General features: G+C 38.1%; 3 protein-coding genes and 1 long non-coding RNA gene across 5 annotated transcripts in view; 2 read left to right on the plus strand and 2 right to left on the minus strand.

Annotated features, from left to right (window-relative positions):
* LOC139147869 (integrator complex subunit 8-like) overlaps nucleotides 1-23,655 on the plus strand; it is a 127,057-nt gene that overhangs the window by 66,949 nt on the left and 36,453 nt on the right. The gene's annotated exons all lie outside the window — the stretch shown is intronic.
* LOC139147866 (ATP-dependent DNA helicase RecQ-like) lies at nucleotides 1,760-4,315 on the plus strand. Its single transcript, XM_070719082.1, has 2 exons — nucleotides 1,760-2,276; nucleotides 2,789-4,315. The coding sequence occupies exons 1-2, from the start codon at nucleotides 1,789-1,791 to the stop codon at nucleotides 2,940-2,942; spliced, it is 642 nt and encodes a 213-aa protein (XP_070575183.1). The 5' UTR covers nucleotides 1,760-1,788; the 3' UTR covers nucleotides 2,943-4,315.
* Nucleotides 5,046-9,480, minus strand: LOC139147867 (uncharacterized). The gene is made up of 5 exons (XM_070719083.1): nucleotides 7,921-9,480; nucleotides 6,421-7,527; nucleotides 5,802-6,056; nucleotides 5,460-5,688; nucleotides 5,046-5,333 (listed from the first exon to the last, which is right to left on the minus strand). The coding sequence occupies exons 1-5, from the start codon at nucleotides 8,485-8,487 to the stop codon at nucleotides 5,164-5,166; spliced, it is 2,328 nt and encodes a 775-aa protein (XP_070575184.1). The 5' UTR covers nucleotides 8,488-9,480; the 3' UTR covers nucleotides 5,046-5,163.
* Nucleotides 10,965-23,500, minus strand: LOC139147868 (uncharacterized). Of its 2 annotated transcripts, none has more exons than XR_011555818.1 (5): nucleotides 23,170-23,500; nucleotides 18,130-18,246; nucleotides 14,513-14,752; nucleotides 11,891-12,032; nucleotides 10,965-11,321 (listed from the first exon to the last, which is right to left on the minus strand). It is a non-coding gene; the product is annotated as an uncharacterized lncRNA (long non-coding RNA). The 2 variants fall into 2 exon arrangements; XR_011555817.1 differs by having other exon boundaries at nucleotides 10,965-11,328; nucleotides 23,170-23,498.

Here is a 23,655-nt window from a genome sequence, read left to right on the forward strand (position 1 = left end):
GCTGTATAAAAGCTTGTTAGGTTTTATTTACTATTAATATCTGTATTACATTGTAAAAGAGTGATACACAATCAACCAAGTGTTCTTACATATGCAGGCCTTGGAAAAACTAGCATAATTTTCCACAATTACAAAGGTTACAAATGCAATGTAATTTGAACTACTGGAGGAATCAATTAAATCTTACATATGTGAGGAAGTTTCAAGTATACATCAGTGTACAGCTGATACAATGTCAATCCTGCCAATTGGGGATGAGATCATTATCCCATGTAAATCAGCATTAAGTATTGTGATAAAAGTCTTTACTGTGTAACAAGAGAATTTCACAATACACAGCTTTAATACTTGGCTGCATATTTTTACAGGCATAATAGTGGAGGGCTTTTTCCAATTGACAATTGATGTCATGAATACATTCATTTCTAAACAACATGGAAACTCTCTTTTAATGGTTTGTGACATATTGGTAGCATTAAAAGTTCTCATTTGTAAGCAAGTGAAATGGCAGTGGATAGAGCTCAGCTGTGTATGTAGAGTGTAGAGACTATTTCTGACACTTATTGATGAAGAGGGTGGAAATCTTTGCTAGCTCATTTCAGGACAGCTGTAAAAATTCACAATGTCACATTAAGATCATCCCTAAGAACATGTCTGCCAAATATCAAAGCTATCAGATGAGTAACTTTTGAAACACAAATATTTTGACCAAAATGGCAAAAATTGACCAAAAAATACGAAATTGAAGATTTCATCAAATTTCAATATATCACACTAAGACAATCCCTAGGAACCTGTATACCTGATATCAAAGGCATCAGACAAGTAGTTTTTGAGAAACACATTTTTTGACCAAAAATGGCAAAAATAGCACCAAAAAAACAAAATTGCAGATTTCGTCATATATTCAATATATCATATTAAGTTTATCTGTAGGAACCTGTCAGATGAGGGTTTTGATGAAATAAAGTTTTGACCAAAATAACCAAAAAATTCCTTAAAAATACAGATTTGCATATATCATCACAATTTGAACAAATCTAAGTTGGGTTATCCCTAGGGATCTTTATAACAAATAATAAAGCTGTCTGACCAGCGGTTATTAAGAAGAAGATTTTTTACCAAAAACGCCTTTTTTGGCACTAATTTGGATATTTTCAACAATATCAAAAACTTGAAAAAATTGGTTTCTCAAAATCATATTTTTCATCTACACAACAAATATCAAATCAGTAAGTATGGTGGTTCTCAAGATATTTGAGAGGACGGACGCCTCAAAATTAGACATACATATACATACATACATACCGTACATACATACATACAGACGGACGCCAGACGGATACCCATCCCAATAGCTTCTATAGACTATAGTAGCTAAAAATAAGCTCATTCACACTAACTGCAGAGCTAAAATAGAATTTAACCATTTGATTCCATGTCTGTTCTTTTTAAAGTTATATTCCTTGGAATACAAGTAAACAAGTAATGATCATATATACTTGTAAATCTCTATTTTTCATAAGCTTGTCAGACTGTAGACTGTCGACAGTCCCTCGTGCCTTCTTTGTCCGGATTCACATTATTAAAGTGCAGTAGCAATCCAACGAAGGCCATCGAGCGCCGAAGGCGCGGGGCCGCGTGCCGAAGGCGCGAGATCGAGTGCCGAAGGCACGAGGACTGTTATACCTTGTATGCGCCCTCACAGAACCGTATGAAAAAGGCGACGGTGACGTCACAACGAGTGACATGGAAAGGGGCGGGCCTTAACTGTCAATTAAAGCCAATATGGCGACTTCAGAGCAGCGCCGAGATTACTCTGACGCTTTGAAAAAACTCGGATACTCACATTTGAAAGAGTTTCAAAGAAGAGTTATAGACGGCTATGTTGATGGGAGAGATGTTTTTGTCAGTGTACCGACAGGAAGTGGGAAGTCAATGACTTACGAAGTCGCCCCTTTTGTTCTGGACTCGATCAAGTTTACAGCGGGCAAGATAGATACGGCAAACACAAAATCTATCGTGCTTGTCGTATCCCCATTGATCGCACTGATGAAAGAACAGGTTAATAATCTTGAGAGCCGAGGTATCAAGGCTGTGTGCGTTACAGACAGCGAATCATTGACTCAAAAAGGCATTGCAAATGGCAATTACAACATCCTGTTTGGCAGTCCAGAGGCATTTTTATCGAAGTTCAGACGGACTTTGTTATCGCAAGAGTATCGATCCCGAATTGGAGCAATCTTTGTGGACGAGAGCCACTGCATTAAAAAGTGGTAGGTGCACAATGTCATACTTTAACATCATGTTTAAGTTATCTCCAGAATTAAAGAGGCAGACGTACTGTACTTATGCCAGTGCACTCACTCTACCCAACATGGATATCCCATTGAATACTGTTCATACAAAGTCACATTCCAGTCGTACTGTATGGGCAAAATTGATTGAAACTTTCGTTAATAGAAATTGACAAGAGTATGGGACCTACTGCTGCCCGTGGGATTCAAAATTACATATTTAACAATGCTTACTACATGTATACATCCACACACGGTGTGTTCAGAAGATGAACACACTGGAAATTTCAATCATAGACAATATTACTTTCAAAGTTCACAATTACTCTGGGCAATACAACAAGAGACTGTATGTTATCAAAGGACATTGGTCAGAAATCATCAATATTTACAGCTTTGCAAAGGTGACACAAAATAAAAACCTGAAATCTCCTAAAGTGTTGGGAACAGTTTATTGTTCCTTGTAAATAGTTGTTGTTTTTTCTTTACAGGGGAAAAGACACTGTGAAAGAGAAAGCATTCAGGAAGCACTATGGTCAACTTGGAGAAATTAGGTCTCTTATACGGAGTGGTGTGCCAATCATCACACTTACCGCCACAGCAACCATGGAAACCAGAACGTTATCACAAAGGACTTGTGCATGAAAGACTGCATTTATGTTATTGAAAATCCAAACAAACGAACATTCGGTATTCCTTGATTTCAGCAAAATTTGATGATATTTCTACATTATTTCAGTGGTTAGTAGATGACATCGCTACACACGGTAAGAACTGCCCAAGGATATTGATATTTTGTCGCAAAAAGCGACATTGTTCAGAGCTATTTGAATTTTTCAACACATCTCTGGGTGAGAAAGGATATGACTGTGTAACAGGTGAAACTGACTACAAAGGTAGATTATTTGGCATGTTTCACTCCAAGACTGATGATGACATCAAGAATCACATTATATCATCATTTCAAGACCCAGATGGAATTGTGAGAGTAGTTTTCACCACTGTAGCATACAGTATGGGAATGGATGTTAAGGGTGTTCATCAGGTAATTCATTATGGCCCATCAAATGACCTTGATGATTATGTACAAGAGACTGGCAGAGCTGGTAGAGACACTAGCCTTATGAGTAGTGCTGTTTTACTAACATATAAAGGTTGCTGTATAAGTTCACGAATTTCAAAACCAATGAAGGAGTACTGTAAAAATAATTCTGTCTGTCGCAGGCAACTCATTTTGAAGGAATTTGAAGATGAAGGTAAACCAATGAAATTTTGCACACTTGTTGTGATGTGTGCACACGTAGTTGTAGATGTCTGTGCTCCTGTAAAGGAACTTCTTGCAAATGTGAAGTTTTTTGTATCTCAGAATTTGACTACACTTCTCATGCTGAATTTTCTTTACGAGAAGTGTCACAAAAATGTGATGTTGTGCAAGACAAAATACAACTTGCATTTCAGAATATTTTACCAAAAGGTTTATGGACTTCGCAACAGAAAAATTTGCTGAAATCCTGGCTTTTGAGGTACAGATCAGATTTGCTAAGAAATATTAGTGAGGAGAAGGTTTTTGGTGGAGCTGATATAGTTTCAGGGTTTCCAATGTCATTAATAAATAATATTGTGAAATATGTTGAATTATTGACAGCAAGGTAATTCTGGAAACCCATTTCAGCTTTTTCTCTCCAGAACATATTGATAGAGTTTGGGATATGATCACTGAAATTTTAAATGATAGCAGTTGCGCTGATGATCTTGAAACTCTGGGTTGTGAGTACAGTAGCAATGATGAGCAAGTCTGCACAATAGCAGAGGGTGATTCTGAAATTATTGACAGTGATGACAGTGATGCTGTTGCACAGTACCGACATCACAGAGCGAGAGTTTGGTCCTCATCATCAGAGTCTAATTGAGTAATTTCCATTGTGTGCTGCATAAACATTTGTAGATTTTAGTTGATGCTGTACTTCCAGCTGTTTATTTAAGTGAAATAAATACAACAACATGTATTTCTTCACATAATGGTGGCATTGTGTTTTTATTATTATTGCAACAATGTAACATTTTATGAATACAGAGAATAGAGAGTCAACATTTTTCTAAATCTAATTGTTTACTTGCTGTACTTGCCATGTACTCTCACACTTTTTGTAGTAGTGCTTATTGGAAAAAGCTTTCAGAGATTTGCTCAACCATGATTTAAATGCTACCATATCTAATTTACTGAGTGGATTTGCCTGTATACGTGGGAAAGCTGAATGATGTCTCCCTGTTGTCAACTCAAACAGTCTAGCATCAGTAAATTGTGCAACTAATGTGTAAACATCATCAGTTGTATCTTGTGTCGTGTGTTTTCCACTGGCTTTTCTGATTGTAGCTACCTTGTCATAATGATTCAATATCGCTTCTGTTGTATTGATACTTCTGCTGACTCTGTTGATTGTGCGCTCTGTTATTTCCCCACGGTAACTTGTGACATCATCTTTGAACACTTTGTTATCATGTTCTATGTCTAAATCCATAGGATGGTTGGTATCTATTTTTCCCTGCCAGTTTACAGATCTATTCCATGTCAACCTATGGGCTAACCGTGGCGACAGTAAGCACTGTACTTGAGCTAGCAACTCTAATGTTGCATATGCATATTTTGGACAATTTGAAACTTTGTAATACAGATAAAAGTATTTGTACAACCGAAGGATACGCTCTCCATCACCATGTTTTATAGCATCATTGTGATTTAATCTGAGTAATAATAGCGTGAGGGTACACTGTGTATAATTGTACACTTGGTCTTCATCTGCACCCTGCTCAATGTGATGTGTGTCTGAGATAGTACTTGAAGTTTCATGTGTCTTCTCATGCTTCTCTAGGTTTTTGGGCGAATATACATTTTCCCACAGTATTTGCAACTGTAATCATTTATACTTCTGGGTGCTGTGTCTTCAAGCTTTGGAACTTGGTTCATGACATACTTGTCAACAAATTTCCTGGCTTCTTTCAATATGTACTCTTTTTTACTGTCAGCTGAATCATCACCTTAAATATAGATAGTAAAATACAAAAAGATTAAGTCATTATCACTTAAAAATATTTAGGAAAACCTTGTTCTGTGAGTTTCATCCTATAAAGTGACATACTAACAGATAGTGAACTTAATCATACCTGAATAGTTGTTTGTCAAAGGTCTGTCATTCATGTTTGTCATTCCAAAATGATGCACTCCTCCAGTGATTACATAGGCATTGGTGAATTTGTCCAAGAGTTCAGCATTTGCATAAAAGTCCCGGTGTGGATCACTGGACACATTCCTTGAGTTTGTAGCATTTCTGGCGGCATATAAAGTCCCTATATCTTTGCTTGATGCAGTACTGTAGAGATGGTGCCAGATTACCTGAAATAAGCACAACATACAATTAACAGTGCATCCATAAACATTTCTCTAAATCCAAAAAAATCAAGTTATCTTGAATCACAAGTTTGTTAACTTCAGAAAATCTAAATTACCTTTTGCCACTCAGCTTGAGCATGGAAATCCTCTATCTTTGCCACAAGCCCCTCGAGACATTGATATGCTGTAGGGCTGTCTTGCTTTTGTGACTGAGCTTCTTTGTGCCTCTCAAATGTTAGGTAATCTCCCCCACTCAGAATTTTCTCTGGTGTATCATCACTGTGTTTTGGTACATACTGGTTGATGTAATCCAAAATATCCAGCATGTCATCGCCATACTGTTCATTCTTCTCCAAAACACCAAGGTGAACCTGAAATTACATTGATCATTAATGTTATACTGTTTCATGGATTGTAACCTATGGTTACCATTGCCTACGGTTACCGAGAAAGGAATGGTAAGTACTTCATTGTTTTGTCCAGACAGGTTCTACTGTATGTGTATGTATATGCATATGTGAATATGTACATTCGTGTATGTAAGGAATGTATGTATGTACGTACGTATGTATGTATGTATGTATGTATGTATGTATGTATGTATGTGTGTGTATGTATATGTGTGTGTATGTATGTGTGTGTATGTATGTATGTGTGTATGTAGTATGTGTTTCTGTGTATGTGTAGCACATATGTATGATGTATGTGACTTCATTATCCAGTGATACCACTCACCTTCTCAGTTTTTTGCTTCATCTCATTTTCATAAACATGGGAAAGATGATGTGGTAAATTTTCACCATAGCGTTGGAGTGATGGAATGTGTGTTGTCCAAGTCTTAGCAACCAGGTAACTAAATTCTTCAGCAAGGATTTCATTTTCTGAGAGAGATGGTAGGAAATTAGTAAAGGGCACTTTTTTGACATCACTTCGAGGCTCTTCATTGTGTAAGTCATTCCCTGACACCCTGTTCTTGTATGCCACTATATGGAACATGTGATGGTCTCTATTTTGATGTGTGATAGTCATCTGCCTCACTTTGTTTCTTATGTCAACATTGTCACCTGTGAACGAATATCCTGGATGCATGAGATCTGTATGATCATTAAGTTCAGCTTCCAGTGCTACCCTTTGAAGAACCTGGCTGGCACTGATGACTTCTGCCTGTGTCATTTCTTCATTGAGGGCTTTCAGATCTCTCCGGAGATTCTTTTCTACCAGAGAGTCTCTCTCCACATGGACTTTCCATTCATTCAGGTTGACTGCAAAGTCTTCCCCAAATTTCTCGAACATGTTGTTTGTACTCTGATAACTCATACATATGTGTTGACTGGCCAACCTATCCATCGCTGTTTTTTTACAACCACCTTTCTTCAATAGTACACTGTACAGTCTTCTGACAGTATTCATGTCATCATTATAAATTGAAATGAGTTGAGATGTTGATGACATGAGCATTGGGATCAGCTTGTCTCCCTTCTTTACTTTGTTACGTTGCTGTGATGGATTATTTATTGAAGCCTCCAACATCATTAATAATGTTGGCGCCCTCTCTTGCATTTCTTGCAGCATTTTATCCCAGGAAAAATCGATGAGGTCATCTTTACCCTTGTATCTCAGTATGGAGGGGTTAGAAAGACTGCAAAGACTGCCGACCTCGTTTGAGATTTTACTGCACACCTGTCTGTATATGGAATGGCTTAGTTCCTTGGAACCTCCAGAAAGGCACTCCTGAGCAATGTTATCATATGATGTAAACATCAGTTTCTTGATCAAACTGCTGAACTCCTCCTTTGGTTTGTAAACTCTAGTACCACAATTTGGGAATGACAGAACTACATGCTGTATAGGAGGGACAAGAGAGAACCATTGCTTTATCGCAAATTATAAAGACTACAGTTGCCAATCACACACACACACACATACACACAGATATAAGAAGCACGTAACTAGTGTTATGCATCAGACTTTGGCGGCATGATAGTCCAAAAGTTATGGCATTATCAGTTATTTTTACCAGAAAGGCTATGTTAGGGAGTTACAATCAATATCATCAGATTTCCCAGTTCTACAAAAGTTCTACAAAAGTGTGTGTCAGGAATGACATAGTATTTTCTATGTCATTCCTGACAATGAAACAAGTAAATATTTTTAACAACTATCTGACTATTGTCCTATCAATTTTTATCACAGAAAAACATTTTAAATTGTGAAAAACACACTTAACGTACATACCTGGACACCATATTCTTCTACGCAGGTCTTGAATAAACTTGCAGAAATTGTATTCTGCCTATTCATGCTTTCCAAATCAGACGGCATGACTGTAGATATATCTTCAGTGGTTTTATGAGGTACCTGTGTGGCAGACTGTTGAACTTGATGGAAAAGGGGGCGCTTGGATGACTTCACCGGGGTACTTGAATCACTTCTCATCCTTTTCGGTATTGTCTCTTTACTTCTGAGCAGCAGAGCGTTCTTTGTTTTTGCAAAAGTTTCTCTCCATTGCAGTATTTTTTTCACCAGGTTGTCTGCTCTCTCTGCACATTGCTTGCAAGACGTGTTTGTGTTTAAATGTTCTGTTAGCTCCTCGCCAATGACAACTTCAATATTTTTACAGACGGATGTCTTACAGCGATTTCTGTATAATTTGCGCCGTAAATCAGCTTTCTGAACATCTTTTCCACAGACAACACATACCGCTTCCTTGGAATGCGGTGATATAACCAGTCTACTCACCAGTTTGGTGGGAGTGTTTGTTGGAGTAACATAGACAGAGGGATTACTGCCTGCAGTTGACATGGTGGACTTTTCTGGGAATGTGTCGATTTGTGTACCGCTGCGGTGCTTTCCTCCCTGTTAATGACTAGAGTTTCTGTCTGTTGACTGTCGTCGTCGTATTGGTATTTTAATTTCCGGTCATAGGCCATTTAATAGCGTTACACATGGAGATAGAGGAGATTTGCCCGATACAGTTTGGCAATGAGTTAAACAAGTTAGAGCCGACAGGAAACGAAAACACTTGCTTAGAGCCGACAGGAAACGAAAACACTTGCTTAAGATTAAATTGGGGAAAGCCAGAAATTTTACAGCTCGTATGATCGCCAGCTGCAGCGCTATTCCTCAAGTCAAGTGTACAATTGTGCGTGCTTCCCAGGCGACGACTGACAGCGATGTTGTATTGTTGATCAACAACAGCGCGACTGGTGCACGGTAAGGGCCCAGCTAGTGGGGATCATGGAATCAAAAAGAAGCTTTACTGACATAGAAAGTTGTCGGGTTAGGTTTTCAGGCACAGTATCCCTGGATATATGACGGGCAAGAGTAATAAAACGCGACGGTCGCGACAAAACGTTACAAACAACGGCAGTCTCCCCGTCACAGCACTTCACTTTATCCGTGTGACTGAGACAGCTAGTCGACGGCGCGGCCCGCGGTCCGACGACACTCAGACAGAATACAGGGACGGCCGAAGCCCAATTGTTTTTACTACAAAGCTCAAAATCAGTTTTAAAGTTTGAAAATTGGTTCATTTTATTCAGTAAGTTCTAAATCGTTTTACGATCACGGCAGAACCTGGAAACCTCAGCTTGTAGTCAACATGAATGTATGACCTGAAGGATGAACTTTCACTATCCAAATATGGTATTGTTGCCCCGCCCATTACTATGACGCGTACCTCATGAATATGTGATAGCAAGGGGGATTGCGTGAGGCGTAACAGTCGCTTGTACCAGCTATAAATACCGGAAGCTACGCGGACCAAGCAGTACAAGCGACTGGCGAGAGTCTAGTCAGACTGCTAAAGGTGTTGCTTGTGATTTTCTGATAACATGAATTTTTAACTTATTACAAGCAATAATTTTGATCTCCAAAGCAAGCTTCAGATGTAGTTTTCAGCTTTTGCTCTTGATAATGGAATGGGACTTCATGTACTGTATTCACGAGTTAGTCCAATTTGCAATAATCTGCAACATAAATCTCTGTACCCTGTCCACAAGTTGACATTGCCTGAAATCCATATCGCACAAGCTTGAAGATATATCTCCTTGGAAGCCATCATTGTTTACAGCTGGGGGGGGGGGGGGGGGGGGGGGGGGGGGGGGGGGGGTCAGAGGAATATGAAGGGGGTCACTCAAAATATTGAAAGCTATAGGGGGGGTTACTCAAAATGTTGAGAGAAAGAAGGCGGTTACTCAATTTTTGGTGCAAAATGTATTGAAACGTTGGTGCAAAATGTATTGAAACACGTACCTCTCAGATTGCACCACTTCACACATCAATTTCTAATTCTAAAAATTTTTACTCAGTAAAATTACACATTGAAAACACCTCTGAGATTACGCCAAACTGTACCAATGCACACTACAATTTCTCAAATTTTTCCATGCAAGGGAGATGAGCAAGCCCGTCGGACACTTTCCCCATCAGCCTTCCGCATGTTCTTCAATCAGTACTTTCAAAGTCTACCCTATCAGATATCCCAGTGAGGACCCTGTTATGATACCCATCCATATTAAACAATACTGTATGTGGTTGTATACTGGTTATAGTGTGACCTTTGACATCTATGTTTTGTTGTGACTTTGAATTTCATTTGTTGGTTTCACCTTTTTCAACCGTCATGAGATAACCAATGATTATCTAGCAGGGTACACTAGGATTTGAATGGTCTTTACTATTGCTGTATTTATGTAAATTATATAAAATACATGTATTGAAATTTAAGTTTTCAAAAGTGAGGGGGAGGGGTCAGTCAAAATTTCCATGTAAGAGAGGGGGGTTACTCAAGTTCATCATGGTTTTTTTTTGGGGGGGGGGGCGGGTACTTGAAATTTTAGAGTTTCCGACAAAATTCCTCCAACATCCCACCCCCCCCCCCCACCCCACCCCCCCTTAGGCTGTAAATAATGACAGCTTCCAATGAAATTTGGGCTGCAGTGTAGCTGTATCTTTTTGATGAATTTTTCACAAATTTATAATATCAACTCTAGTTTCTTGTTCTTCTTCTGAAAGCTTACTGGGAAACAAAGTACCTATATATATCATACATGTGCACATTGCAATGTTATTGACCAGTATATGTAAATCTGGGTCCTGATTGACATGTACACCTCTGGAGCAGAAAAAGTGATAATGGAATGTTTATAAACAATCATCACAAGTGACAATTACCTACAGGTTTGTTATTATACTACAGAGATCACCATGATACTGAGGGGAGGCATGAAATAATAATTGTGTTTTCTCAGTGCTCTGAAAGTTGAATTTTTCCTCTCTTTGAGCTGGACTACCTTAAACAGTTCTGTGTACTAGCTGTAATATGATGATGCTTAGTATTGCGGGTTATATCTGTTAAGTTGCCCACTGTTTGTCTGTGGTAGGTGTAGTGGTTTAGGAGTTTTTGATCCCAACATACATGTACATACAATCTGTGTGCTGAGCAGTGTAAGGGTTCAGGTCTGTCCACCATACTGACTAACAGGAAATCCTCTACCAAATGGAGGTGCAATCCCACTGTCTTCATCTTGAGACAACTGTCCCTGGTAGTTGGTTCCTTTCTTTGCGTGGTAAAATGCTGCCTTGAAGTCGGTTTTGGATTTATCTTGCTTCCTCTTCTGCATGGATATACACACCTGTTCCCTAACATAGAAATAATAATAAACTCATGGAGACAATCATGGACCAATCATGGAAGATAATAATTTCTCTTCACAAAAAAGTTAGTTTATTTGTGTGTTACATATCCAAGAATTCTTGTGTACAAAGAACAAATAAATTTATTTTTGTCTCCGCTATATGCATGTTTCTCTAACCTAGACATCTCAACCACACTTTTCCTTCTTGCTCATGTCATATGTAATAGATTGGCTACAACCAATGTCCTGCACAGTTTAAGAATGAGGATTGCTATCACATGCATGTTGTGTATAATTCTGGATGGATTAGTGTTAAGCTGATGCACCTGCATAGTTGCTGCTGGCAATGTCAATTAAAATACAGCAATGTATCACTTATGTTTTTGTGAACCTGTGTTTCTAATTAGTATTCTTGTAATTGTAAAGATGCTATACATGTGTAGCTATATAAAGACAACTAACATAAACACTTTGTGCAAGTTACAAGATACCACTTCCAGCACATCTTTGCAACAGTCACTTGTGTACATATACTTGGGTGCAAGGACTGAAATGGAAGAAATTACCTGTTGTTTGATCATTTCCATTCATCTTTCGTTATAAGTCATGGTCCAAGTCCAATTCAAAGCCCTCCACTTTGTCTTTAACGCTCTTTGTCAAGGTCAATGATATTTCTCATCCTTGATATTGCAGCATTCACTGCTGATCCTGAATTGTAAACAGATAGACTCATGATTACTTATAACTCTTTCAATGACAATGATAACCGGAATGATTAAAATACATTTGATGATGGGATGTATTGCTGGGATGAATTGTAAACACTCTGTATGTCCTTAACCCTAATGATGATAAGCATTACACACATGTACACGTTAAAATCACGTGTGCATACCAGATGTATTCTCTCATTGGAATATATTTCATCATAACAGTTTTAAGGATCCTACGAATGAAGCTACATGTATTGAATGTCTAGTCATGTGCATTTATCATATCATCTGCATTTCACTAGGCAATTCATAGAGTGCCAAGTCTAAAGAAAATTTTTTTAGCAAATTCAGCTAAAAAAGAGAAAATAACTTCACCAAAAATGTGTAAGCCATGATTATCACACAAAATTACTGATTAAATACTAGTAGAGGTGTAATACATTTGATCTACTCAGAGGGTATTTTAAAAAGAACTACAACTGTGTATGACAACAGCAGTGTTTCCGCTGCCACTCGCAAGAGCGTGAAATGGGAAATGAAATGTCTGCAGATTGGGAAATATTTTTCAACTATCCTTCGCAAAACTGGTTAGTGCTATTTTTCAGGGGGCTGATCGAGAGTGTAGTTAAAAGGCAGAGATATTTTTCAACATCCCTGGGTGTGTCATTCTTTCCTCGCTTTAGTGTGCAGTCTCAGAAAACTATTATAATCAGTAACAAGTGATATGCCATGCTTTCAGATGGCTGCATGCAATGACCTTGTTATTTTATGATGACAAGTGCTTTGTAAACAATGCTTCTAACATAGTCAGGAAACACTGATTGCAGTGTATTTTCAAAAACTAAGCAGACAGCAGCAGCCAATGACAGCAAGGGTGGTGAACAGAATGAAACCAGTGTTTCAAAAACCGGCACCTTAGAACACTTCTGTGGCAACCTCAGAGGCAGCTATAAATGAGTGCAGCATGGTAAACTGTCAATTGGATGACGTCCTGAGCCTAACTTCATGTAAATGTTATAACCTATGCAAATACAATGACCTAGGCCTATCCACAAAACAATTATTCAGCATCGCAGGTGACCCTGGGCTAGCCAGAATACACATACAGGTACCTGCTATGGAAAATGACCCAGGCCTATCCTGAATACAATAACGGTACATATTTTATTGAAAATGACCCACGCCTATCCTGAATACGATACAGGTACAGACTGTTTGTATTGATGATAGGCCTTGGTCATCTCCCATTTTGTATTCTACATAGGCCTGAGTCATCTTACATGTACATACTGTGTGCATGTATGTGTATTGTGGATTGGCCTAGGTCATCTTCCATTGCATTTTATATATTATGTGTATTGTGGATATGTCTGTGCCATCTTCCATACCATGTGAATGCATTTGGATTGAGGATAGGCCCGGGTTATCTTCCATACCGTGTACATGTATTTGTGGATATAGGCAGGGGTCACTTTCTGCCATGATGTGTAAAAGTACTGAATATAACACTGTATTGTGGATAGGCATAGGTCATAAATTTGCATGAAGATATAACTAGGATGTTGTCCAGTTGAATGTTTACAATGCTGAACAACAAGCAGCACACTGTGACATGCTAAGTCGTGTTCGAGTACAAGTAAGCAAAAAAGATAATTGCACAGGCTGTCCGCAGAGTTGCAGGTAGGAGTAGTTACAAAAAAAAGAAAGTGTGCCAGGAATAGTTCGTTGAATTTCCATGGCTAGTGTTTGAATAAGAGAAGAGTCAGCTTTTTTTTCTGTAAGACATGTGGCCAGACAGGACATTTTAACATATACACCCAGTTTGATTTTGAAACTAAAGCATTCACTGTTTGGACTACCAATAGAAAGAGGCGACTGTTTACACCTAGTGTACAAAATGTAATTACCAGTACACCTTCTTAAAGTGAACAGTTGGTGTAAAAATTAGACTCTGTGATTGGAGAACTGAAAGCACTTGATGACTGAGGCAGAAGCTATGGATCTTTCAAAGGAAACATCTTGAAGTTACCCTGTCAATGATGTAATACTTGTGATACATCTTGATACATTTACAAAAGTGCAAGTCACATAAGTGTTTGGCACACAGGAAATAAAATTTGTTGTGAATGTTATTAAGAAAGCAGTTTGTTCCATAAAAAATAGTTATTTATTTACATTGCCACTGATTATCAGTCGTTCAGGATGGTCCTACTTAAATTTTTAAATCACAAATGGACCTGGTAATGTATTACCTTGAATGTAAATGATTATTGGACTAGTTTAATGTCATCTTGCCATTGTAGCAACTGATAGGACCCACCTGAGTATACAACTGTCAGTTGGATAAAAATCATAAATGCAATTACATGTAATTTGATGGCTATAGTTCTGGCTAATCAATTTTGGTCTCAATTAGCCATAATGGCTTAGGGGAAAATTTAGCCAGTGGAAACACTGAACAGTGTAAGTACAAACCTGTGCCACAGCAAGGACCCATTGTCTTAGGAAAGTAAATATATTGATGAAAGACTCCCTCAATTCCACAGGTTTTTGCTCTGCATTGATGTCAACACCACGATCTCTGTTCAGTTTTGGCTGTTTGCATAGCCACACACTGTGTATTTCCTTTGCAATGGAGGATGGTATTGTCACTATGTTGCTTTTCACCTGGTTGTCATTGCCCAGTATGCACTGTCTCAGCAAGGGATCTTGAATCTGATTAGGTGAAAAGAAAACATTAACTTGAAGCATGCAATGTAAATATTATCTCCTGCAAGTTGCTGACATTAGTTTACATCAGTTCATTCTAAAATATGGCTTTTTATATGCAAGATAAGACAACTTGATTGTTTATGACTTCTGTAATTTTAATTAAACTATAACTTTGCCCCAAACCCATTGTATTCACTGGTGATTGTGGACCTTTTTAAAGGAAACAGGTACATAATGTAGGTCAAGACGTGTATTCAAGCAAGTAGCAATATATTTATTTATATATTTATTTCAAAGGAAGACCAACAGGAACAAGTCACATTAACAGGCTCCATAAAATATACATAAAAATATAAATGCATAAGGTACAATAAAACAATAAACAACACAACAACTATATGAAACCATTAAAATATGTACATATTTAAGCATGACATTCTGACCAGGCATCTGAAACTTTGACAAGATAAAGTGATGTCAATGGCAGGGCTGGAAATGCACAATTCATTTAGAGTAGCCATATATCTTTGAAGAGCCAAGTACCTAAATACATTGAGTTTTATACTGCGAGTCTATCTATCTATCTATCTATCTATCTAGAAAATTTATATAGCGCCTAATATCCAAAGTTAAACAATGCTCAGTGGCGCTTAGAGTTACAATAAAAAGCTCTCTGGAAGATGTAAGTTTTTAAGCGTCTTTTGAAAATGTTGACATTAGGAGAGGTTTTTATGTCCAGGGGCAAAGAGTTCCAAAGGACAGGAGCTGCTACAGAGAAGGAGCGGCGACCATAGGTAGTCAGATTCCATCTAGGTGTGTGCAGAAGGCATTTATCAGATGAACGAAGAACACGTGATGAGGCACATGGTGTTATTAAATTCCTGAGATATTGTGGAGCTTGTCCATTTAGGGCTTTGTAAGTAATCAGCAAAAGTTTGTATACAATGCGATGATGTACTGGAAGCCAGTGAAGTTGCATAAGTATGGGGGTAATGTGGTCGGATTTCCTGGTCTTTGTAACAATTCTAGCTGCTGTGTTTTGGGCACGTTGTAACCGCTGTAATTGTGTATCGGGCAAGCCATATAGTAGAGCATTGCAGTAGTCAAGCTTTGAAGATATAACGGCGTGGACGAGGGTGGCACAGGAATCTCTGGACAAGTACTTTCTGATACGACCAATTTTGCGAAGGAGGAAGTGAATAGCACTGCAAGTGGCACCAATATGTTGTTGGAATGTATGGTTGTCATCAAATATTACACCGATGTTCCTCGCAAATGAAGTGGTTTCAATAACACTGGAACAGATGTTGATGTCAGTGAAAGGCGCTGGTGAATGGTCAAATTTAGATCGAATTAAAATGACCTCCGTTTTAGAGTTGTTTAACTTCAGCTTGTTTTGTGTCATCCAGCTCATAATATCATTAACAGTTTCTTCAACAGAAGATACGGCAGACGTGGTATTGGATTTCTTGAAAGATAGGTACAGCTGATTGTCATCAGCGAATTGATGGAACTGGAGTTTGTGGCGGTGGATGAGCTGTCCGAGTGGTGATATGTAGATTAGAAACAAGAGAGGTCCAAGAACAGACCCCTGAGGAACTCCGTATCGCAGCATTTGAGGCAGTGATCTTTGTCCATTTAATGTAACTGACTGAGATCTGTCTGTGAGATATGAACGAAGCCATTGAAGAGGAGTAGATTTGATCCCAAGATTTGATAAACGCTGTAAAAGTATGTCGTGATCAATGGTATCAAAAGCTGCAGATAGATCCAATAGAACCAGTAAAACAATTTGTCCAGAGTCAAGAGCAGTGAGAATGTCGTTATGAACAAGGAGGAGTGCTGTTTCTGTACTATGATATTGTCTGTAGCAGACAGATTGAAGTGGATCTAGTAGATTGTTTTGGTTCAAGAAGTCTTTCAGCTGAGCAGCAACGATCTTTTCAATTACCTTCGACAGAAAAGGTAAATTGGAGTTTGGACGGGAGTTTGTGAAAATTTCTGCATCCAGGGTGGGTTTCTCTTAGAGCGGTTTTACGACTGCAGGCTTCAAAGAATGGGGTAAAAGCCAGATTCCAGTGAGACATTAACAATTCATGAGATAATCAGGAGTAGCTTATCAAGACACAGCTTGACAAATGATGTTGGAAATAGATCCAAACTGCATGTTTTCATTGGCGAATCCTTGATGAGCGCACAGATTTTCTCCTCTGATATTGGTTGAAAATGATCAAAGGATACTGGAGAAATGACTTCCATATCACCAAAGTCATCAGATGAGCTTCGAGCATCAAGGCTTGAGCGTATGTCTGTGATCTTTGTAGTGAAAAAGTCACTGAAACGGTTACTTAATTCCAATGCAGATGTATGGGACGGAAGCAAATTATTATTTGGTGACGATGAAATTGATGATACAATTTTGAAGAGAGACTTCTGGTCGTGAGCATTCTTTTCAATGAGATCTTTGTAATAGTTTACTTTGGCGTTTCGGATGAGGGCATTGGTATTTTTGCAGGAATCACGGTAAATTTGTCGGTGAATTTCAAGTTTGGAATTACGCCACTGTTTCTCAGCAGAGCGTCTGGTTTTCTTGGCAACTGCAATTTCGGATGTATACCATTTACAATTTGGTCTTACAGTGACGATACGCCTTTTATGGGTGCATGCTTGTCAAGAAGTTCACAGAGTTTTGAATTATAGGTATGAACGGCATCATTCAGATCACGTGGTGGATCAGAGAATACTGCAATGCTGTCAAGGTCTTTCAACAAATCCTTAGTTGAAAGTTTACTCAGTTGACGATATGTGAATTCTTTTTGAGACGATGTGGTTTCGGGAGAGATAACTTTGCAACAACCGGATTGTGATCAGAGGAGCGGAAGCCATCTACATAGAGGGATGATACGAGTGAGTCAGAGTTGCATATCAGAGTTGCAATGCGGGTTCTAGTACATGTAGTTTACTGAGGAACATCAAAATTAATATGAACACATGACTGGGGACAATCATACACATTATTCTTATATTTCTAAAAAAATATAATAATTTCCAATGATAAAGAGGCCAAAGGTTCAAACGCTTGCAGAATTCTTCATAATTATTTCGGCTGTAAGGATGCTATGTTTGAAACAAAGGAACTTCATGAATTTCATTTGCACTTGCTTTATTTTGTCCTGTTGTTTTTTTTTGCCAAGGAGACCACACTAAAGACGCATATTCTAAAATACTTACATGTATTACATAAGTTATGTACAAAGCAATTGATGTTGAAGAAAGTATCCGCCAAATAAAACAGAGCATGCGAAAAGCTTAACTGATAATGATGAGACATGTGCAGGAAATTAAAATAAAAATAATTAAAAATTTAAAACAAATCTTACCTGATGAAGGATTTTATTAAAGATCAGTTATCCATCTTTTGCTTCTTGTTCCTTCTAAGTTTCACATACATGTACCTCTGAGGCTTTACGACCAGGGTACGTGAGGTATACTTACAGCTGTAGGCAAATATCAATGAATACAATTAGAATCTTGCAGATAATCCTATTCCTCACTGTCTGTACAATGGATACTCAACTTTATAATCATGAATATATGGGTCAAATGATTAGTAAAATCATTCACTCATTCATTATGTATTACCATGCTATATACATCTCATTTAATTGGTCGAGCTGAACCATGTGACTGACCACAAATACACAGCAATGGTTTGTTTTTATGTCCGTGAAAATGAATAATAATGCTAACATTGTAACTTTTCAGCAAACATGTAAATTGTCAATTGTACAAAGATCAAAATAGTGACAACATCACTGTTCGCCTCCCATATAAGTTATCAAAACAAGTCAACAATTGTATGAAACATGGACATACATACAGACAGACTGACATACACAGACTGGCACAGAGTGATGACATTGACCCCAAGTGTGCCTTGGCCCATGGAGAGTGATAAAGATATAACAAACAGCTGAATGTAATGATAAAATAGTTAAGTATAGGCCTATACAGGCACTGAGAGTGAATACGTTACAGCAATTTGATTAGTTTCTTTTCCTTTTCAACTTCTGTGATAATCTTTAAGACAATCAATCTGCAAGGCAGTTTATGTATTGACAAATATGCTATCTTTTACAAGCACACAGCAAACTGTTCTTGATTTTTCATTTACAATATTTGACATAGACTGAAATACATAACATGCAACCAATGTTTACACTTTGCCCATACACCAGATACATGGAGAAATTTCAACATACAATCATCAACTCAGAAACCCTACAGGGAAAAGTAAACATTGTTTTCTTCCAGAACAGCTGGTGCATCCACATATGGAACAACTTACAAACTTAACCAATTACACAAGGATGATGACACAAGAGATAAAGTTAAACTGTGGTGAACTTGACTATTCCTTTCAAATCCTTAATTAACTTGACATCTTAAACTAAAATACACTGCATGGTTAATTGTGTGCAAAAATACATCGGGGTGGACCATTTGATAAGGGATGGTGTCTGAAAGATCGATGAGGTACATTATCTTTTTTATCCGATCCATTGTACATTCTGTTTTCCCCACCTTCCCACCTTTTCTTTTTGTCAAACCTTCTCTGGCTGAATTTTTTATTGGCATTTGTTTGGAATTTTTTCAAAATCTGCCAGGATTTTTTTACTGCATTTCAACACCAAATACAGTTTACCATATCAAATGCTTACTAAATAACCACATTATATTCTCTTAGTTCCAGTAGGTATAAAATTACCAAAAAAAATCTTAAAAATACAAATGAAAGATATCCCAGTAAAACTGAGAGTTTCACAAAGTTGCCCCAAAAATTCAAAATTCCGGATTTCAACTTAATTTCAATATATCTTATTAACAAAAACCCTAAGAACCGGTTTACTAAATATCAAAGCAATCAGACTGGTAAATTTTGAGAAACAAATTTTTTGACCAAAATGAGAAAAATTGCCCCCAAAATACAAAATTGCAGATTTCATCCTAATTTTAAATATATCTAATTAACGTAAACCCTAGTACCTGTACACTAGATATCAAAGCTACCAGATCAGAAGTTTTAGGAGAAAAAATTTTTGACCAAAAAGGCAAAATTGCCCCCAAAATAAAAAAAAAATTGCCAGTTTCAACATACCTTCAATACATTATATTGAGATTAATCTTAGATACCTGTATACCAAATATCAAAGCTATCAAATCAGTAGTTTTTGGATAAAAAAAAAATTATCAAAAATTGGGAAAATTGCCCCAACATTGCAAATATGACAATATCAATACAATTTGTACAAGCGTGACTGAGTTCATCCTGAGGAACATGAATATCAAGTTTCATAGCAATCAGACGAGTGATTTCAGAGAACAAGATTTTTTTACTAAAAACGGAAAAAATACCCTAAAAATACAAACATGCAAATTTCATCCCAATTTTTGCACACATAATTTAAATTACCTAAAGAAATCTGCATACCAAGTTTCAACCAAATCTGACCAATGCTTACTGAGTTTTAGCCATTTGCAGGATTTTCCTTTTTTCCCCTCATTTGCATATTTTTGGCACTGACATGTTCATTTGAACAAATTCACATCTCCACCCCTAGGTGCACCTGTACACCAAATACTAAGACAGCAGTGCTACGGTTTTGGAGTTTTTGACGTGGACGGACATACATACATACATACATACATACATACATACATACATACATACATACGTACATACATACATAAATACAGACGAAATTTTTCCACCATACAAGAATACCTCCCATTTGCATATATACATATGCATATATGGGAGCTAATAATCAATTACAAAAACAAAATGAAGCACTTGTGGGCCAAATTATACTTTTTAAAAAATCTCCAGATTTGCCAAATTTTTAGGGTGGGCATGACCGTGCATTGCCTATTACATGCCTTGATGTGAGTGCAAATCAGTGAATTGATTTGAAAAGGAATATCTGGGTAGTTAGTGGGTCGGTTAACGATGTACTGACTGGTTTCCATGGTGACCCAGCCAGTGAAGCACTTCAATGTTTTCTACATCTAAGTAGACGCTTAATGATAGATGTAAAATATACATGCACACACTTTTTTTTACTTTCGTTAAAATCCGTTTGATGTTGGTCGATAATGGTAAAATTGTTTGAAAATGTCCTGCATATAACTACATTGTAAATGTCATATAGCATTTGTAACCATGAAGAGGCATGTAATAAAAATATTGTTGCCTGAATACATGGGTTTATGTGCCCTCGCAGCAGGAGACAATTTGCCCTCCTGGCGTCAGGCATATTGTCACCTGTTCTCGGGCACATAAACCCATATATTTAGGCAATAATATATATTATATCAAACCAGTATATTGATGGTGTAAATACAGCGATCCGATTGGTCGAGACACGAAAAGAACCGTGGTATATTGGCGATATACCACGGCTGGCACACGCTCGAGCTCTCAGCTTGAGCAAAAATCCGTTTTTTGACGTTCAACACCACAATTTCAATATACTATTATGATATAATAGCAATAAATCAACCCAGCGACGGTATACCACGCGATTTTGACCAGTTCACTCCATATATACACTCGCTATCGCTCGTGCATATATGTCGTGAACTGGTCAAATCTCGTGGTATACCATTGCTAGGTGTGCTTTATTTTCACATGGGAAATTTTTGTAAATCTTGATGGTTTTCTAGGGTTTGTTGATAATATCATGAAAATACAAGACTCTGCCTCGACCATTAACATTTATCTATACGCTTGGGCAAGACTGAAAGCCAAAATAAGCATGCTCGCCAAGCCTTGTTAATTCTTGACTTTCCGCTTGCCCTTGGCCATAAATGAATAATAATGGTCAGGGCATCACCCATTATTTCTAAATATTAATTACATTAATCATTAATTAATATGGTTAACATAAGTGTGATAAGGGCATTTATGTACAAGAAATTAAATTTTGGAATTTCCCAAATGCACTCCATGTATACAAGGCTGCCAATAGAACAAGGAACAATTTTTTCCAATACAAAACTGACTACATTTTTGCACTCTGTAGACTTGCTCCAAGTCTGTGGGCATATAAATATCAAAATTAATAAATTGAAGGAATAAACTTCTGCAGACTGCAAGGCTAGGTGGTGGGCTGGTGCTCAGATAGTGGGGTGAATGCTTTTCCCCACAGACTTGTAAACCTTGCAGGGTTTCAGTAGCGATAAATAATTCATATGACGTCAGGTAATAAATATGCATGACATATAATCTCAATCTTACTCAAGCATAATTTTCCAACTAATTTAAAAATGGGGATAGAGAGGAATGGTGTTATAAACATGTTTTCAGAATTTTTACAACAGTCTGTGAATCTGTCTAAACATGGGGGATATTTTTGCCTTCCCCGGGGAATCACAGCGGTACAATTATCATAATGAATCATGAGAATCTCCAGTCCTGTGTAGCATCAGTAAATTTCAAAATTACAATAGCAGCTTGTCACCTTCCCTGATGTTTGTAAACACAGCCTCCAGATCCCACCACAGCACTGCAAAAATTGCATACAAGCTCTGCGTATGTGTGAATAGGTTGTCAAACTTTGAGGCGTCACCGTTCTCCTAAGGCTATGATGATCTGCGGGTACGGGTATTGATGTCAAATGACTAAAAATTCACTTCCTGAATAGAATCATGAAAAATAAATCTTTCATTGTCTAGATATAAATAAAAATATCCTTCACAAAAAAATCTTCATTCATGCATGGGCTACCAGACCTTGTCACTGGCTACCAACTTCAGAAAATGGTAGCCCAATGCAATGGGACTACAAGAGAAAAAAGTTAATTTCGAGCCCTGGGGTGTGTTACCGGCGTTATACGGCCGTAAAAGGCCGGCAACACATACAGCGCCCTGCCACGCTGCCACGCAGAGCTATAGATATAGCCATGCTGTGATTATTAAACCTCTGCGTGCAGAACTTTCGTTTCTCAGCGGTTCAGCAATAAAGTGGTCTTCTCTGCAGGCGTCTACTGACAATATAGTATACGTTTGTACGTTTCGTGTGACTGTATGTTGAAACAACACATGATGATTGACAAAACACCGAAACCAGTGCGATCTCACTGCAATATCAATACAGCAACTCTGCGTGGGCGTGGCATGCTGTACGTGTTGAGGCTGACCCAAAACCTCGAGCCACTGTGCAGTTTTACACACACTGCTACAGCAGTGCCACGCACAGCTGCAGTACAGAAGCTCGAGGTTTTGCCTGGGTATCTGGGTTGGACGACAAAACCAGATTTGCCGTCCGACCCAAATACCCAGGCAAAACCTCGAACTTACTGTACTGCAGCTATGCCCCGGCAGCTATGCCCCATAAGCGGCAGCATACTGTTACTTACGTGGAAGAAAGGACTTCGCCAGTCGAGGAAAATACGTGATCATCAGCTGCTACCCTACAATGGTGAGACTTGCAGTACGATGTAACAAAACGCAACTCATACGCGATCGACCGCGGGGCCGCATAATGAAGTGACTTCGGCGAGTTCCGCCTGGGCATTCCTCGTACAGTCTTCGGGTCACGGGGGTCACCGAGCGTTTGTGACAGTAGGTCCGCTTTACACAGGCATATCCTTCCATGACAAACAATCAAGTACGCCACTCTTGGCTTTATTTTGACAATACATCAAAGAAACTGAATGTACAAATTTTACAGAATGCTTTATAAAATATAAACCAACACTCCTAACACATTAAGTTTTCAAGTATAGTGTTAATTTAGCGTCGCTACACTTCGCTACACTTGTTCTCATTTGCATAGAACTTTACACCTCGGAAATTGCACTAGATGTCTTCTGCCCAATTTATTGGCTTCGATCGTTTCCACC

This window comes from Ptychodera flava, chromosome 13, assembly GCF_041260155.1.
Source record: "Ptychodera flava strain L36383 chromosome 13, AS_Pfla_20210202, whole genome shotgun sequence".
Taxonomy (NCBI): Eukaryota; Metazoa; Hemichordata; class Enteropneusta; family Ptychoderidae; genus Ptychodera; species Ptychodera flava.